Source organism: Cucurbita maxima, unplaced genomic scaffold, assembly GCF_002738345.1.
Source record: "Cucurbita maxima cultivar Rimu unplaced genomic scaffold, Cmax_1.0 Cma_Scf00013, whole genome shotgun sequence".
Lineage (NCBI taxonomy): Eukaryota > Viridiplantae > Streptophyta > Magnoliopsida > Cucurbitales > Cucurbitaceae > Cucurbita > Cucurbita maxima.
The window spans coordinates 165,107-182,411 of NW_019272029.1; the positions used below are offsets into that span (position 1 = coordinate 165,107).

The 17,305-nt window shown below is 34.0% G+C and overlaps 3 protein-coding genes across 4 annotated transcripts; 2 read left to right on the top strand and 1 right to left on the bottom strand.

The window, feature by feature from the left end:
* The first annotated feature begins 301 nt into the window (after window positions 1–301).
* Window positions 302–2,116, top strand: LOC111488350. The gene is made up of 2 exons (XM_023136049.1): window positions 302–644; window positions 1,238–2,116. Exons 1-2 carry the CDS (start codon window positions 399–401, stop codon window positions 1,583–1,585), a joined length of 594 nt encoding a protein of 197 aa, XP_022991817.1. The 5' UTR covers window positions 302–398; the 3' UTR covers window positions 1,586–2,116.
* A 1,987-nt stretch (window positions 2,117–4,103) lies between these two features.
* LOC111488365 (protein TIFY 9-like) lies at window positions 4,104–6,819 on the bottom strand. Of its 2 annotated transcripts, none has more exons than XM_023136070.1 (6): window positions 6,617–6,819; window positions 6,387–6,528; window positions 6,201–6,288; window positions 5,944–6,052; window positions 5,743–5,803; window positions 4,104–4,558 (listed from the first exon to the last, which is right to left on the bottom strand). In XM_023136070.1, the coding sequence occupies exons 1-6, from the start codon at window positions 6,717–6,719 to the stop codon at window positions 4,510–4,512; spliced, it is 552 nt and encodes a 183-aa protein (XP_022991838.1). In that variant the 5' UTR covers window positions 6,720–6,819; the 3' UTR covers window positions 4,104–4,509. The 2 variants fall into 2 exon arrangements, with proteins under 2 accessions (XP_022991838.1, XP_022991839.1); XM_023136071.1 differs by having other exon boundaries at window positions 5,743–5,800; window positions 6,617–6,818.
* Window positions 6,820–12,756: 5,937 nt separating this feature from the next.
* LOC111488795 (protein LAX PANICLE 2-like) lies at window positions 12,757–16,836 on the top strand. The gene is made up of 4 exons (XM_023136708.1): window positions 12,757–13,603; window positions 13,691–13,738; window positions 13,868–13,940; window positions 16,580–16,836. Exons 1-4 carry the CDS (start codon window positions 12,933–12,935, stop codon window positions 16,763–16,765), a joined length of 978 nt encoding a protein of 325 aa, XP_022992476.1. The 5' UTR covers window positions 12,757–12,932; the 3' UTR covers window positions 16,766–16,836.
* The last annotated feature ends 469 nt before the right edge of the window (window positions 16,837–17,305 follow it).

Sequence of the window (17,305 nt, forward strand, 5' to 3'; positions counted from 1 at the left end):
TGGGAAAGGAGCGGATCACTCGCCCCAAAATCCAAAACAAAACAAATTAAACTCCCCCTTTGAGGCGCGCGTGAGGCTGCTCCAATTTCCTCTCTTCACTCACACCTGGCACCATTTCTGTTTCTACAGTTCCGAATATATGGGTCCCACCTGAGATATTCTCAACAACTCCCACGCGCGCCTTCTCTCCTTTCTTTTCTTTTCTTTTCTTTTCTTTTACTAACTAAATAAATAAATAAATAAACAAACAATAATTTCATCTTTTTATCATCCCACGACGATAATACGCTTTTCCGTATTCTCATTCTTCCTTCCATCTCATCTCTTCTTCTTCTTTTTCTTCTTCTTCCTCCTCCTCCTCCTCCTCCCCTCCTCCTCCCCTCCTCCTCCTCCTCCAGATGAAATCTCCCGATATGGCGGCGGTTACTGATTCCCTCGAGCAGTCTTTCCGTACCTTCTCCCTCAACCACCGTCTGGTCTCACCTGCCCCCTCGGCCGGTGTTCGTAGGTCGTCGTCTTCTTCTTCTTCCGCCGACGAACGTCATCTTCCTCTTCATCATCATCATCATCGCTTCGACACAACCTTGGAGCTCAACTCTCACATCTCCCTCCCTCCTTTCTGGGAACAATGCCTCGATTTGAAGGTCAGGATCACCATTACCGCCTTTCGCTTTCTGTGTTTTGCGTCTTAATTTTCATTGATTTCAACTCTCACTTCTCTCGCTTTGTTTCTCTTTGTCTTTTTCTCTCTTGTTCCAGCTTCTAATTCTTTCGTTTTCTTTTTCTTTTTTCCTCTTCTTAACCTGCCTTCATTTATTGCGGAAGGGCGCATATGGCAGATCTTTGGAAATTCTGTTGTCTTGTACTTTTGTTTAATTTTCTGATGATTGTGTGTTCGAGAGGGAGCTTTCGTTTCGATCTTTAATTAATGCGTTTCTGAATCCATAAATTTGTCTTTACGATTAATGCCTTGCTTTCTAAATTCTCTCTCCTTCCCATACGGACTCCATCCGCCCTTCCCAGGATTCGGATTCCAAACCCTAGAATTAATTAATTTCATACTCCCTTTTATCGTCCGCCATTTTCAGTTTTCTTTTCGTACGACCTCAGAAAAAGCTTTCTGGATTTCGGATTCCCTTGCCTTCTTTCTTTCTTTCTTTCTTTTGTTTCTTTTGTTTCATTTTCTCCTCGGGAACACTAAATTAACTTTTCCATTCTATTCCGTTTGACTCTCTAGACTGGGGAAGTCTACTATAGAAATTGCCGGACCGGAATGAGAGTAACGGAAGATCCGAGGACAGCGGAAGCACACGGCCGAGATTTATACTCGGAAGATGACGACGACAACGATGCGGATGAGAGCTCGTCGGACGACAGCAGCGAGGAGTCGTGTTCTTCGTCGTCGTACGGTGCTAGTAGGCAGCAATACCCGCCGGGAAAGGAGGAGGACGTGCTAGTGGTTGCCGGATGCAAGAGATGCTTCATGTACTTCATGGTGCCGAAACAGGTTGAAGATTGCCCCAAATGCAGCAGCAGTCGTCTTGTTCATTTCGATCGCTCCGAGGACAGTAATGGCTTCCCATAAAAGAACGAACCACAATTTTTTAAAAATCAAACTGTGTTTGGGTTAATTCTGACATAATCATTGATTCTTTCTCTTTGGATTAATTTGGTGAGCGAAGGCAAATGGGGTTTGATTTCGTAGCTCGATGTATACGCCTCTCTCCCTCCCTTTGACGTTGTTTTATGAGTTTTAATTGTATGGATATATATTTTACAAAGCTTGAATTGAGAAGCTAAAGAAAAAGAAAAGGAATCTGGGGGGGCCGCCATGGATGTGTGAGTGGGAGATGCAGAAAATATGCAGGCATGAATGGGATGATGGTCAACGACTCAAACGAGGAAGAAGGAATAATATTTTGCTCGTGAAGACAGCAACTCATTGCTTTCATTATTCCACAACCCTCTCTGATTGAATCGTACGCAATTAATTTTAATTTTTATGTTGTTTTTTTTATATGAATAATAATGTAAGGAAGTAATTAGAATGGAAATGAAAATGAGACATCCCACACACAACATATGCACAAAGCATGTTAGGGTACGACTCTATTTATACCTGCTCTTCATAATAAAAATGTGAAACCCTTGCTCTTTTCTCATCCCTAATGGTGCATAGTAGCATAATCATATCGTCTTATATTATATCATAGATCATAGATAGGGCATGGTAAATTGCTATTATATCATAGATCTTAGATAGGGCATGGTAAATTGCTATCATATCATAGATCATAGATAGGACATAGCAAGTTGCATAACTAAATCATCTATCATGCTCATCATTTGTATCAAAATGAGTATACGTACATACTTTAATCATCCATCATCCTTTCACAGGTCAGTTTTTTAGTCCATTCCATCATAATTCATCCTAAAAAATGAATACTAGCGGAGTTTTTGAATTACTACTGACCTCTATGGAAGATGATTATGGTCTGAACCGACCATTTCTTCTACCTTGCAAATTTTAGCACAGGCATCTGTTCTTTCCTGTTCTCATTCAGCAACTCTGGTGATTGTCTTCCACCATGAATTTTTTCAATTCCTCCTACGAATCAAAAGAAGCAACTGTTGAGGTAATTAAATTGATTGGGACCATAATCACCCAAAGTTGTTGGTTAATCAGAGGGAGAAAATAAGGGTTTAAAAACCCTAAAGACATACTGTCTTGAAGCAAACTTGAATCTCACAAGTGTAGATGTAATGGATTGGGTCTACAAAATAAACTTGAACTACGCGGTAAAAGCCCATAAAACTCCACAAAGAGTTGAATTGAAATGACCACTCATTTCTATTATATCCATGCCCCCAAAGAGTTCTCACTACTACCGCTATATCCAAACTAATACTCTTTTCTTTGGATACTTTTGGCACTTCTATTTAGAGAGGTTGTTTAAATGGCTGGGATCCGCTTCCAAAGAGATGAAGAATCTAATGGAATAGAGTATGAACGAAAAGCTTTTCTTTCTATTAACTGAATCCGCTTCCAAAATAAATAGAGAATTTCAAAGAGATATATATTCATATATAATTTTTTTTTTTTTATCAAATGACACGTCAATTTGGTTTGGTCCAGTTTTTGTTTTAGCTTAAATGAACCAAATCATGGCTTAGTGGTGCATAGAATTGTATTGTAGCCAAATTCATTGATGATGACAATTCAAGAACTAACGACTTTAATTCTTTAACATTACAATCTAAGTTTGACTTTTATTTATTTCCATTCTTAATTGGTGCCCACTTATATTCAAAGTCAATGCTTAACACTTCATTTTCGACCACGAGCTAACAAGCAAGACAATCATATTAGAGACTTTAAGGTTAAGGCATAATCTATGGCGGTCATAAATTGGAAGACTTTAAGATTAAGATAATTATATTGGAGACCATAAGTTTTAAGTTTAAGACATAATAATCCTTTTCCAATCATTAATTATGATATGATTATCCCTTATGGATTGGATAGAATTTGGTATTCAACAGCTATGGCTATGGCGGTTCAATGTGCCAACATCTATGAACTAAAACCCAACAAAGTGGTTGGAAGAGAACAAACTATGGTAGTCTACCAAGGGATGGTGTGCGGTGGGAGGCAAAGAGGATGGTCAAAGAAAGGCTACATGAATGGATGGAGGAGATGAAATCAAACTTAGTCAATGAGTTCGAGTTCAACAAGTATGGTATGAGAATTTGAGCAAAAATATATACCAATGACTATTGAACTATGCTCATTTTAATGAACTGACGTTAAAGACAAACAGGGAGGCAATATGCAAAGCATATTTCTTCAACATTCTCCACCTCCCCCCTTATTCCAATGCAATGTATAGCACACTTCATTTTGTTCTTAATTATGTTTTGAATTAGGAGGAGGAGATAACGACATGGTCAAAAAGGCACAAAACAACAAACCATCAAACATATATCTCTCTTCTAGACATCGCCACCATTTCTAATTTTTCCGAACCCACTTTTGGGGATAACAGTCTCAATAATAAATACACAATAAACATCACGTTTCAAATAACCACCGCTACCAATTGACTTCAAAAGTCTACCAAAATAGATAATATTCAAAGAACCGAAATTCCAGTACAACTTTGATTCCTTAAATCCCAACTTTCAAGCCAAAAAGTTGGAATTCAACCGGCAAGAACAAATAAAAAGAAAAGTCAGGTAGCATATAAACAAATAAATAAATAATAAAGCAACAGGGAATGATCAATGGAAGTAGGAAGTCTACCCCAGTACCAGAAGTTGCCATAACATAATGTGGCCTATGGCTATACAGAGGGAGTCCAAAAGGAGGGCATGAAATTAAGATTATATCTATATATTTATATATAAATATATTGTCATAATCTTTTTAATATTTCTTAACTAAAAGCGAAAGAGAGATTATTTGACTGTGTCAGAAGACGCGTAATGTTGATCTTGTCCATCTTTTCAGGTTAGGTGGGGGCAGGGGAAGGCATATGGTGAAGCCGTAGTCAACCTGTACACACAACACAATCAAATATATAAAAGCTTTCCTTAACTATTCCCTTTTCTTTCGTTGTTGTTTATTCCATCGAAACAAGTAAAAGTAAACAAAAACGCACAAAAGAAAAATGTGAATAAATGAGAAGCATCCAGGAAGTTTCATGGAACTGAATCCAATCCTAGTTTTTTTATGCCACAAGTCAAAAAGGGAAGCTTTCTTGCCTGACCCTCCTAAACTCCTCTACCGTCCACCCACTTCCCTACAAAGTCTTTCAACTTGTGTAATACCCTTTATTTATTCTCTAAAAAATTACTTTCTTCACAACGTTTTTTATATGCTAACTGAATTTTAAAAATTCAAAACCATGTTAAGTATATGCATTTCAAATAATAATAATAATAATAATAATAATAATAAATAATAATAAATAAATAAAAACGAGCTTCTTTCAAACAAACCCCTAACTTTTGCCACAATTTTTTCCAAGGGTCCAATCCCAACCATTCTCCATAATACATACACATTATTTCAGTATTATTATTTATAAAAAAAAAAAACGGTTTTAAATTCAATATTAAATTTATTATCATTTTGGTTCTCTACTTTTAAATACTTAAAATTTAGTTATTGGTCTATCAATAAATTTGAAATTCAATCTAACAGTGTGAAATCTATTAACAAACCATAAGAACTATCTAGAGATTAAATGGGATATTTCAACAATAAAATGACTTTGTCAGAAATAATAAATACAGTAATAAAATGAACCAGGGAAGGCCTTAAAGGCCTTAACCAATCCAGTTTTATACTATCATTCACTCAAAAAGCTATCAAATGGAATTTCCCTATCTCAACTCTCTTCCAACTAAAAGTTCGCTTCTCTTCTCTCGTACTCTTTATAGGCGATACAATCAGAGAAATCAATATAAGAACAATAATCCTATTTTTTTAGAAAAAACAATTTATAATTATTACAAATCAACAGTATCCACCCATCGTTGTTTTCAATAAACCGGCCTAAGCTACCAAAGAATAAGACTACACACCGAGGGAAAAAAGCTTAGCAAGAATTTTGAAGGCAAGTACAAAAAGAACAAATAAGGGATAAATAAATAAATTGGAAAATAATAATAGCAGTGTGTGATGGATTTCTCTTAGTTATGCAAATTTAGTTTACAGGGAATATGGATCATTACCTCTCCTTACGTTTCTCCAAGAATCTCTGAAGCGACTTCTTCCTTGCAATTGGTAGATCTGCTGAAAAAACGCAACTAATTAGCATGTATTTTAGACAAAATATGAAAATAGTAAAAGGAAATGCTGATAAATATAAATATCTTCATAAAAATATATATATTATATATCAGTTCAGTACAAGTCGGTGGATGCTTAATCACCTCCGTCGAGAGATGCAAGCAACCGTTGCTGGCGGTCGGTGGATGGGATTGCAACCGTAGGATTCGCTTCAGCTTTTCCTTCCGCAACGAGTTTCAGAATGCTCTCGGCCTAAACGAATTTTTTCACGCCACAAAGAAAGAAAGCGATTGATTAATTAATCGGGAAGCAACAAAAACAAAATCAGTTACAGAAAAAGAAAAAAAAAACTGATGTAAAAGTCGTGTACGTAAGACGATGATACAGAGGTGGAACGAACCTTATCACGAGGAACGTCAAAAACGGCGACGGTTCCGTTGTAGAAGATAGTCATCGGAGATGTATGTTGAAGAGATTCAGAAGTCGGCCTGAGAAGCAGAAAGGGGAGCGAAAACGATGAATTCGGAGGAAATTGGAAACGGAATCGGAAACACGCTGAAGTAGGTAGGATTTTGTGTAATATTACCTGAAGAGAGGGTTATAGAGAGGCAAAGGCGAGAGAAGGTTGTGGTTGGCGTCCTTGGGAGTGGGAGGCAGAGCAATGGAGGCAGATCCAATGACAGATTTGAGAAGCTCGGGGTTGATCTTGGAAATGGCGCTGTGAATGCCTGCAAAGAGAGAAAAAGAGAATTAGGCAAATGAAAAGGAAAAGTAAGATATAATAATAGGGATTGGGGAGGAGAGGAAGAGGAGGACCTCGAAAGCTTCTCTTGCGGTGAAGAAGGTTGTGGAACTGAGACCTGGAGGAGGCCTTCTTCTCGAGGCCGAAGAAATCAAGCTCGACAGTAGCCCTAGCCATGGCGGGAGAATGGAGGAGGAGGAAGAAGAAGAGGGAATTAGAGGAAAATAGCGTTACAGAGAGTTACAGAGAGGGAAAGAGACGGAATATTGAAGTACTAAATAAATAAGAGAAAGTTGAGAGTAAATAGTAAATGAAAGGCACGAGCTACATGGGATGACCGCTTTAATGCGACACGTCTTCCACGAGGCCTTTAACTTCTATGAAATAAAAAATCTAATTTAATAAAAATACATTAAAATTTTATATCTCATCTCAAAAATATCTTTAAATTTAAATTTTTAATATTTAAAAAAGCACGGTCTTCATTCAAAAAATACCTTTTTAACTTTTTTTTTTTAATACATTTTTAATTTTCGTTTAAAAAATATCTAAAATTTCAAAATTAAAACACCCAAACGGACAGAAAATTAAAAATAATATTAAAAAGTGTAGAGATATTTTATGAGCTTTTAACAAAAAAAAAAATAATAAATAAATAAATAAATAGACAAACGGAAATTACTATAGAATTTATTTGATTAAAATAAAAAAAGAAGAAAAACATGGGATTTTATTGATGTTTGGTGTAAAATAGTATGGATAAATAAGAAGTAGACATCGTCAAAGGCGGAGTAATTGGTTTGAATTTGATTTGTTTGAATAAGAAAAAGAAATGTTAGGAACATTAATTTATAATACAGTTTAAGGAAAAGTGAAATAAATATGAATTTTAAAATAAGAAAATAAGTAGTTGCTATTTGAACCACTCTTTGTCGTGTGATAGGATAACAATGACACAAAATATGTTATAATATTAAAATATTCAAATATTAAATTTGAAGAATATATTATAATATTATATTGAAGTTTTTAGAGATTAACCTTTAATTTTTTTTTTTTTATGAAATATTATTAGATTTAGCATATTGTCTTTATCTTTTTAATAAAAAAATTATATTAGAAAATAAAAATTATCTAAAATAATTTAATTGAATTAATTAAAATGAATAATACATAGGTGAATTAAAAAAAAATGAAGAGAGGACTCATTCAAACTGTTATTTAAAAATTTGATACCATTATTTTACTAACATGAAAAAATGGTGGACCTATTTGAGAATTTGACTATTCTTATTAAGTTTGGAAGAACAATATATTTTTATGAATTTGACCAAAAATATTTTTTTTAAAAAGGAAAATAAATTGTTGGGTGACCTTACTATCTTTGTATTTATTTTTTATTTTTAGTGCAAAAAAGTAAAAGAAAAAAAAAAAGAAATAGTTGAAAATTGGAACCAATTTGTGAGAACCAGGAAAAATAAATTGTTGAAGTTCCATTTATATCCACGACTTTCCCGTTGGAGCCATGATTCACGAGATAATTGTTAAGCCAGTTTTTTTAATAATAATAAAAACGTACAGGGTTTTGGTTTGGTGTGGTGGAGTGTTGTTGCGCTGCGTGTTGTCGTGTCGGCAAAGACACGAGGATTTGGTGATTTCCATAATTGGACGAATATTGGGCCTTAAATTTGGGCCCATTTGGACATTTGTGGCCTTTTTCTCCCAGGTGACTTGGCGATTAAGGAACACGTGACTCAAATGTCCTTTATCCAATCACATTCCTCCACGCATGCCATTCCTATATCCACGATGGTTGCTGACACCGCATGTTCAAATCGGGCCATTGCCAGCCAATCGGATCCCTCCGTGGGCCCCACCCATGGTTTTTCAGGAAACTCGGGACTTGTTTAGGTTACAATCAATTTAAAATTACGAACGCTAATACTTTATTGGAATGTTTTATTAATTGTTTAATAGCCTATGCATGTGTGTATAATTTCACATATTTAAACTATTTTAAGCTTTTAGGTACAAAAACATATACATATTATTTTATTTTTCTTAAACTTAGACAATTTAGACAGTAATCTTTAATTACACAATATCGTTACATATCTCATCTACATGCATAGTATTTAATTTTTATCTATATTATTTACCCTTTTAATAGGCCTTCAATATGATCAAAGTATTGTTGGGAGATGTTTAATATTAAAAAAACAAAGGAACAGAGTGATGTTCTTCCACGTAGACGCCGAGATGGATTTGGACATAGATCCTCGTTTCGGTACACTGAAACGGGCTGAAGCCCCATTTAAGGGTATATGGGCCTGTTAATGGGCTTGCTTATTTGCTCGCGCTTATTTCACAACACTTCCCAACATATGCGAACTTCATAATGATTTTTTTTTTCCTTTTTTTTTTAATCTTTTTAAAAAAATCAATTATCTATTTGGTTGCAACTTTTTTCTGTAATATTATATAATTTTTATATATAATTAAATTTTATGAACTAATATTTTTACAGCAGAATCCCAGTACAAAAAATAAATTAATACACTATTTGTGAAATATCTTTTTATTTTTTCTTCTCATGGTCAATTTGATGCTAGTTACCGATATATTTTTTTTTTAAAAGTTGATTTCAATGATTAAATATAAATTGATTGATTATAAGTATATCGATCTTTGTTTGATCTAGACAAGGACATAGAAATATGATTTAATATCATACCCACGTATGTATACATCTTGGGAATATTAGTTTGAGCTGATATATGTTTTTACGGTATTCTATTCTTGTTAAAATAGATTAGGTTAAAATTGTGATATTAAATTAAAACATTTAGAAGAAATAAAGTATTGAATATTGAGTTGTATAATTAAAATAAAAAGAAACTGAATAATGACAAAAAAGACTTTGCAATAAAATAATAATTTGGTAAAAACGCAGCGGCTTTGCGTTGCGTTGTTGGAATTATTAAACCAGCTTAATCATTACAAATGTATAATTCGTTATTTTTAATTCAATTATTTAAAAATAAAAAGAAAAGAAAAGAGTAAATAAGAAAGAAGTACGTATTGGGCCCACCGGGGGTGGCCCCCCCATGAAGTCCGGCTTTGCACGCGCAGTCAGGTTCCAGTGGGACCCACATCCCGCGCACGTCCATGCAAACACCTCCCCTCTCTGGGTCCCACTTTCCACGCACGTCCATGCTGTCTTTTTACCCTTTCCCCTATCAATTTTTTATTTTATTTTATATTACACTCTTTAATTTCATTTCATCCTACAAGAACCAAAAATAAAATAAATAATTTAATCCCGACCTTTCTTTTATTATTTTTTTAATTAAAAAACAGACAAATCTGCCACCAATGAAAAAAAAAAACACGACTGCAGCTCGAAATCCCAGAAAATTCTACTGAAAATTGTTCATACTACTTAGAACTGGTTGATTCAACAACCAGTGTAATGTAGCAATTGGAAGAGTACGTGCATACTTCATACTAATGAGTTGACTCACAAAACTTGCATTAACTCGAGCGTTGAAGTATGCATCTCGAGCTCAATACTGCAATAACGATGCATAGTCCTATCTATTTTGGAGGGCGAATTTGATGATTAAAATGATGGTACTTTTTAACACTCATCAACAAGTAGAAAACATTTATAGCTTTTGTTAATACCCTTTTTCTAGGTGGTTTCGATGCATAAATGATTCAAACTCCACAATCTCATTGCATACGGTTAAATTCTGTAATAATTAATTGTTTTTTTTTTTTTACATTTTTTATAATAATAAAAAATAAACAAATAAATAAAAGAGATGAAGGCTTATATTGGAAGGCAACAAAGCAATTTTGATGAGAAAGTCGGAACCCTTTTGCCTTTTTAATCATTTCTCCCACAGCCCACTAGAGAGGAGAAGGGATCAAAACCTTTCAACGTTATATATATTTATATATAAATTCAGACTTGAATGAAAGTAAAAAGGCAAAAACAAAAACAAAAACAAAAACTGAATCTTAGCTTTGCCTCTAAGACTTGTCTCCATCACAAGATTGTGTGTTTTTTTTTTTTTTTTTGGTGGGGCTTACCACTCATATTCACTCCTCATCCCTCATTTTCAACATTTACGTTCTAATTTTAAATAATTTGAACGGCGCCTCTAAAATATTTCAACTAATTAAGACATATATTTTAGTTCCACATATTCAAACGAGTTCTATGGAGTCCCATGTTTGTGCAGCTCCACCACATGCATGCACTGACATGCACACTCATTATATCCACGCACACATTTATTCATTTTATGCACACACCCAACTCCCCACTTAATATTATTATTTAATCTTCATTTACTTTTTGACTATTGTTTTTTTAATTCTTTGATACACAATGAGGCTATTATTTTCAACCTTCATTCTTGAATTATTCCTTCATCATTGTAATTTTTAACCTTTTTCGCTCTTTTCTTAATCTCTTCTATTTTCAACATGCTCATCTATGTTTATAAGAATCACACACAACCATCTACAATTAAACAAGAATTTGTCTCCAAAAGACACATACTCAATCTCCCCTCCTTTATGCTTCCTGGTCTAAATTGCTTCAAGATCTCTCTAATTCAAACTTTGACCAACAATAACTTCAACCATTTTTTTTCTGAACAATAAAGACAAAAAAAAAAAAAAAAAAAAAAGAAAACACTAGAATGTTGAGTTAGTTGAATAAATAGGAGGGGAGAGTGTGTGTGGTGTGGAATAAGTATGGTGATGGTAGTGATGATGGCATGATGATGAGATTAAAGGCCAATATGAGAAATATTGATTTTCCTTTTCTTTTGTTTTCCTTTTTTGGCGGGGTTGAAAAATTATAATTATTAATATATGGTATGAAGTGGGGAAAGGTAGTAGGGATTAGCCTACATTTCTTTAATGGGAACATTCCCACCTTTCTAACACTTCATCAACTACTTTTAAGCCCGTGTCTGTATTTTCAGGCCTTGTATATTTTTAAATTACTCGAGCGGAAACAGTTGCTAAATTTTATTAAAAATGTAAAAATACCAGATAAAACCCTACCATATATTAATTTAATTTTTTTTAAAACAAACTTTTAATTGTATATAAAGAAGAAGAAGAAAAAAAAAGAAGAAAAAAAAAAAAAAGTAGAGTGGAGCGGCACATGGTTAATTTGGTTACGTACCCATAACTATTTAATTTAATCAATTTATATTTAATTTGTTAAAAAAAATTAAAAAAAAGAAAAGAGAAAAAAACAGGACAGCCTCCATGGCTGATGCTTCCCATCCCATGTGTCGTTTTGTATGTTTCGATTCTCGGATCGAGGACGAACACCATCATTATCATTCTCTCTCTCTTCTGTTTTTTTGTTTTTCTTTAATTTATTTTAATAATTACCTATTTATTATTATTATTAGTTTTCTTTACTTGGGTTGTTCTATTTTATATTAATATTAATATTCCCCCACTGGATTCCTTTTCCTTTCACTTTTCGTGATCTCCATAAAAAAAACTGGTTCTCTCCTAACTCCATGACTTGGGGTTTTTTTTTTCTTTTCAAAATAAAACGGTAATTACCTGACTATTATGCATAAAAAAAAAAAAAAAAAAAAAATTAAAAATTTGTTATTACAGGAAAATATATCACTTGTTTATGATTGAGGTTGCAAAACATAATCACATATAACACGGTTATATTCTCGATTGAAGAAATAATCTTTTCATATTGTCTTTGATCGAACAAAATTAATGAATGTGTGATTGAAAAATAATAATGTTGGAGAGTAAAGTTAAAGGTGTAACAGGTGGGATTCCTTTTTCCCCAATTCCCCAAACTAAAATGTGAGCTAAATGAAAAGGACCCTTTTTGTGATATTGTAAAATCGACACCCTTTTTCCTCTTCCTCATGTTGTCTTCTCATACATACCCTCAAACCTTTTTTCAATTGAAAATGGTTGGAGTTTCACGTTGGATATATAAGTAAGAGACATTATCTTATTCGTATAATACTCTTTTGAAGAAACTAAAAATAAAATCACTAGAACTAGAATTTATATGGAGAGCGGACCAATTAATTAAATTTTATTTATTATATATTATTGTGAAAAAAAAAATAAAAAATAAAAATGGATTTGAATTATATAGGTCAGCTTATTGGTGTGTGTGTGTGTGTTTGTTCCTCTCTGTGTCGACCCACAAACTTCCAAACAAAGAGAATTAATGGGAAGTGAGATTTGCAGCATCCATTCTCTCCTCCTTCTCGTCTCTTCTGCACTTTCCCAATATTCTCTGCTTTTCTCTCATATTTATATACATAAAATTCCCTCCCTCATGCCTCCCTCTTCCTCTCACCTCCGCCTCACATGAACCAAATGGTCCCTCTACCTCCGCCTCCTCCGCCGCCTCCTCCGCCCTTCCCTTTTCCTCTCATGAATCATTTTCAACCTTTCCATAACAATTCTAACAATAATTCTCTTGATCATCATCATCATCATCATCTCTTCCCTCTTCAACACCATCCCACAACAACTAACCAAACCCCTTCCGCTCCCAAAGATCGACCTCTTCACGACACCCCCGACGAGGGATGGCTTCGCCTTAGCATCGGAGCTGCCACTCCTGATGTTGTCGTCCACCATCATCGTCCCCAACCGCCAGGCTTCCGCTTTGGATTGACCGAGCTCGATTTATTGTCCCCCGGAGGCCTCAGTTCCAAAGGACATGAGTCATCCAGCGTTGGGGATTCTTCTCCCGGGATGGTTTTGGCTCAGCCGCCACCCGAGCTTAATTGGACATTTAGACCTATCTCCTCTCATAACCCTTCATCCTCTAATTGTTCTTCCTCTTCTCTTCCATACGGACCTTACTTTTCCACGCCCTTTCAACTCCACCCCGGACTTGACTTAGTTGCTGCTGCCACCACCGCCGCCGCCGCTGCCGGACCCAGCTCCGACAACAACATCAGGGTTGTCGACCCTCCTCGCAGCCCTCATTCCGGGATTTGGTTTTCTCTTCAACCTTGGGAATCAAACCAGTAAGAAAACTCAATCTAATTACACCCCATATCTTAATTCTTTGTGCAATTCGTATAATAATTTCTTGTTTAATTTTTGCAATACAGAGGGAAACAACCGGCGTTGCCTCAGAGATCCAGCTACTTGCGAATCAAGTATTGATTTTTTTTTTCATCTTCATTACTCAAAATTGGTTCTTTGTTAAGTAATTAGCACGTGGGTTTTATTTAGAAGTGATTATTTTGAAATTTTGGGTGTAATAATTAAATTTGATCTTTATGAAGGGATGGAAGGATGACAGTTCGATTACTAATCAAGTACTTGGTGAAAAAGCTGAGGCTGGATAACGAATCAGAGGTATTTATGAACAACATAATTTCTTTATTATTATTATTTTTTTAATTTTTGATTTGTTACCCAGAAATCAAACTTGTAGAACATGAAAGAAACAGCACAACTAAAGTAAACACATAAGGGTTATATTTTACATTACATTAAAAGCTAGAAAAACACAACAAAAACAGAAATTTAGGATTAGTTTAAGAAACCTATGGGTTTGATTGAGATGAAAAGCTTTTGTCTTGTCGAAATCTAGGGAATTGGGGTTTTGTTGTTTCTAACAACTGGGGCTCAAGCTTTCATGTCTGCTTCGTTACGGATGCTTGTTTTTTTTTTTTTGGTTGGGTAACAAAAAAGAAAGCATAAAACATACACTAACCAACAACCGCTCCCCTTTCCAAAACCTACAAAAAATGAAAAACATTACACTTCCTAAACCTAAAACTTAGAAGAAGGGTTGCTATTTTGCCATTTTCAGAACCAAACCAAAAACTCTTCCTCAACACCATATAGCGAACAACCTAAGCAACGACAACCTTAAAATAATCGAAAATAAAAACTTCTCAGCTAAACAGTTTAAACAGATCGAAAAAAGCCGCCTAGAATAGGTGTAGCCACTTATTGAAATGTGATAATTTTAGGTATTATCCATACATGTTACTTCAATTAATGAATGGAAACTGCTTAAATGTTCATTAGAAGTGTGTGAGGGTTAAAATTGTTCATAATTGTTGCATTATATTGCTTCTGCCTTACACTTCATGATGAAATACCCACTATTATATGTCTTCTTTTCTAATAATTGCATTGCCTTAAAAGTTTTCTTCCTACGCATTATAATTTTTTTTCTCTCCATTATTTGTGCCTAAAGTTAGCTTTGTTTCGCACGAACGCAACCATTTTCTCTTTATTATTATACATTTTCATTTCTACGCTCATTCCTTTAACCAATGGCATGCAATCCCAAGAGAGCCTTTCTTTTTCCCTTTTGCACTCGATGCATTATGAATTGCTTTCTTTTCTATCTTTTCCAACTGGAATACTATACGTCGTCAAGATTTTAAAGGGAATGATTCGGAAAGTGTTTGTTTTTTTTTCGTAATTTCTCGGGTTTCGTTCTTTGTAAGGAAACCCGAGAAAACGAACGTATAAGGTAAAGAAGATTTAGTGTGATATTTTGAAACATGCATGCATGATGATATGAATATACATGTGTGTAACTATTCCCATGATCATCATTCATGCATGTTCTTCATGATGCTCCAAACAATATCAAACCAACACTGAGCTAATCTCTTATTTTATGTTCAAAAGACTTTGTTTTTGTTTTTGATATCTTGCATTTATTCTTTGAAACGGACTTGGGATAATACAAGTATAGAAAATTAGGAAGCAAGATCATTAGGGTTGTCTTAATCAACAAAATTAATTCTCTTAATTATTATGTCTATGTTGATTTCAAGCCAGTTGTCTTTCGTTTTTAAAAATTATTATACATATGTTTGATTATTTAGGATATGTATATGCCATAATCAGACATTCCATTCGATTAAACTAATCATTAACTTGTGTCTAAGCATTATTATTGTTATTAATTAGGAGTCAACTCTAATTATTGATTTATGGATGCATTTGTTTTTTTTTTTTTTTTTTTTTTTTTTTTTTTTTTTTTTTTTTTTTTTTTTTTTTTTTTTTTTTTTTGTCTTATTGCATGCTCTTCATGTCATGAACAGACAGCTATGTCATGCCTTATTCTATTCATAGGGAGAAAGAGAGAGAAGAGTTAGGATGGTTGACTAATTAGGGCTAACTCCTTCCTTCATCGAACAAATTAAAATATTAACCATTTTAAGTTTATATTTTTTAATGAAAGATTAGAGGTTTAAATCACTGTTTTTTTTAAAATGGTGTTGGTCTTGGTTTCTTTTTAATATATATTTTAATTGTATATTGGAGTATAATATTATTTTATGTTTCTACGTGCCGCCTACGTATTCCATATACGGATTGGACTGGCATGCATGGAAAATGCACAGTTTTTTTCTTTTTTTTTTTGGAAAAAATATGCAGTTTGAAATGGAATATAGATTAAGGAAAAAGAAAAGGTACAGAAGTAGAAGGGAAGGGATGGGATGAAAGGTGATATCATCGTAGGGCCAGGAAACTTCCACCTCACCATCTTATGTCATGCTTTCGTCTCTGCCACCTCACCATCTTCTCCTTCCCGTTTTCATTTTTGCTTCAAAAGTTGTAATCAAAGCCTTTCTCTCTCCTGTTATTTATTTATTTTTTTTAATAACCAACCAATGAATTGAAGAGAGATAATAATAAAATAATAATAATAATAGGAAGAGTTAAATTTTTTTAATTTGAAGGGGAAAAAAAAAAAAGAAAAGGGAATGATTTGAGGTATTAGGACTGTGAAAGAGACTTGCATGAGCATGAGATATAAGATTTTGATAATACGAAGTGGGGGAATAGGCGCAATACTATGGTTGGTGGGTCCTTTTATTCATTAGGGTTTCGGGGCGACATTGTCATCTTGTTCATGATTACGTTGCAGTAGCTCAGCGCTCAGGCCGTCCCTAGGTTTATGGATTTGATATTAGGTTTATGGATTTGATATGAGTTTATAATACAATGAAGGTTGATTTCAGATAGAGATACGATGCAGAGGAGAGAAGGTGGAGGGTTGCTTGACGATGCAGCATGTTAGAGATACCATTTGGTGCTCCAAAGACTCAACGCTTACAACTTTGCTTCCAAATTCCTCAACCATTGATCACATTATGGTTCTTCACTACGCCATTCTTCCCACTCTTGACTCTTCTTCTCTTTCTTAATTTATTCTAATAATCCCATTATTACCATCTTAGTATATCATTATTATTATTTCTCTAATCCAAATCTTCCTTTTCTTCTCCTTCTTACCTAGGGTTCTCCCGCTTTAATGAATTTACATTGTTATTTAACCCCATATTTCTTACTTTATTAATCAAAATAAGTTATTATTAAGTTATTGTTCTTAACCTTCTTTTATTACTGTAACCATTGAATGAAAAGGGTAAATTTTAAAAACTTCTAAAATAAACAAAAACTTCACCCCAAATTATGTACTCTATAAGTTATGAAAATGACCTAGATTGGGTCAAGCCCAAGAAAACGTATGGACAGAAGGAATTCAACATTTGCTTGGGCTTGGGCTTGGTCTTGGGCTTGGCTCTCTTATTTGTAGGCTAAAACTATTTGTTCCATGGGCTTAAGTTACATCTTTTGTACGTGAGCTTTATCTAAGAAAATATGAAGGGAAATGAAAATCAACAATAAAAAAAAAAATTAATAAATAAATCGTATTAGAAAAGTATAAACCAATTTTATTTGTA

Excerpts from the sequence above, each read along its gene's own strand:
- LOC111488365 (XM_023136070.1), bottom strand. The coding sequence starts at position 6,719 with ATGGCTAGGGCTACTGTCGAGCTTGATTTCTTCGGCCTCGAGAAGAAG. Across the intron at positions 6,529-6,616 it reads CCGCAAGAGAAGCTTTCGAG|GCATTCACAGCGCCATTTCC; the intron begins GTCCTCCTCTTC and ends CTCTCTTTGCAG. Across the intron at positions 5,804-5,943 it reads GCTTGCATCTCTCGACGGAG|CAGATCTACCAATTGCAAGG; the intron begins GTGATTAAGCAT and ends GCGTTTTTTCAG.
- LOC111488350 (XM_023136049.1), top strand. The coding sequence starts at position 399 with ATGAAATCTCCCGATATGGCGGCGGTTACTGATTCCCTCGAGCAGTCT. Across the intron at positions 645-1,237 it reads AACAATGCCTCGATTTGAAG|ACTGGGGAAGTCTACTATAG; the intron begins GTCAGGATCACC and ends TTGACTCTCTAG.
- LOC111488795 (XM_023136708.1), top strand. The coding sequence starts at position 12,933 with ATGAACCAAATGGTCCCTCTACCTCCGCCTCCTCCGCCGCCTCCTCCG. Across the intron at positions 13,604-13,690 it reads CAACCTTGGGAATCAAACCA|AGGGAAACAACCGGCGTTGC; the intron begins GTAAGAAAACTC and ends TTTGCAATACAG. Across the intron at positions 13,941-16,579 it reads GGCTGGATAACGAATCAGAG|ATAGAGATACGATGCAGAGG; the intron begins GTATTTATGAAC and ends GGTTGATTTCAG.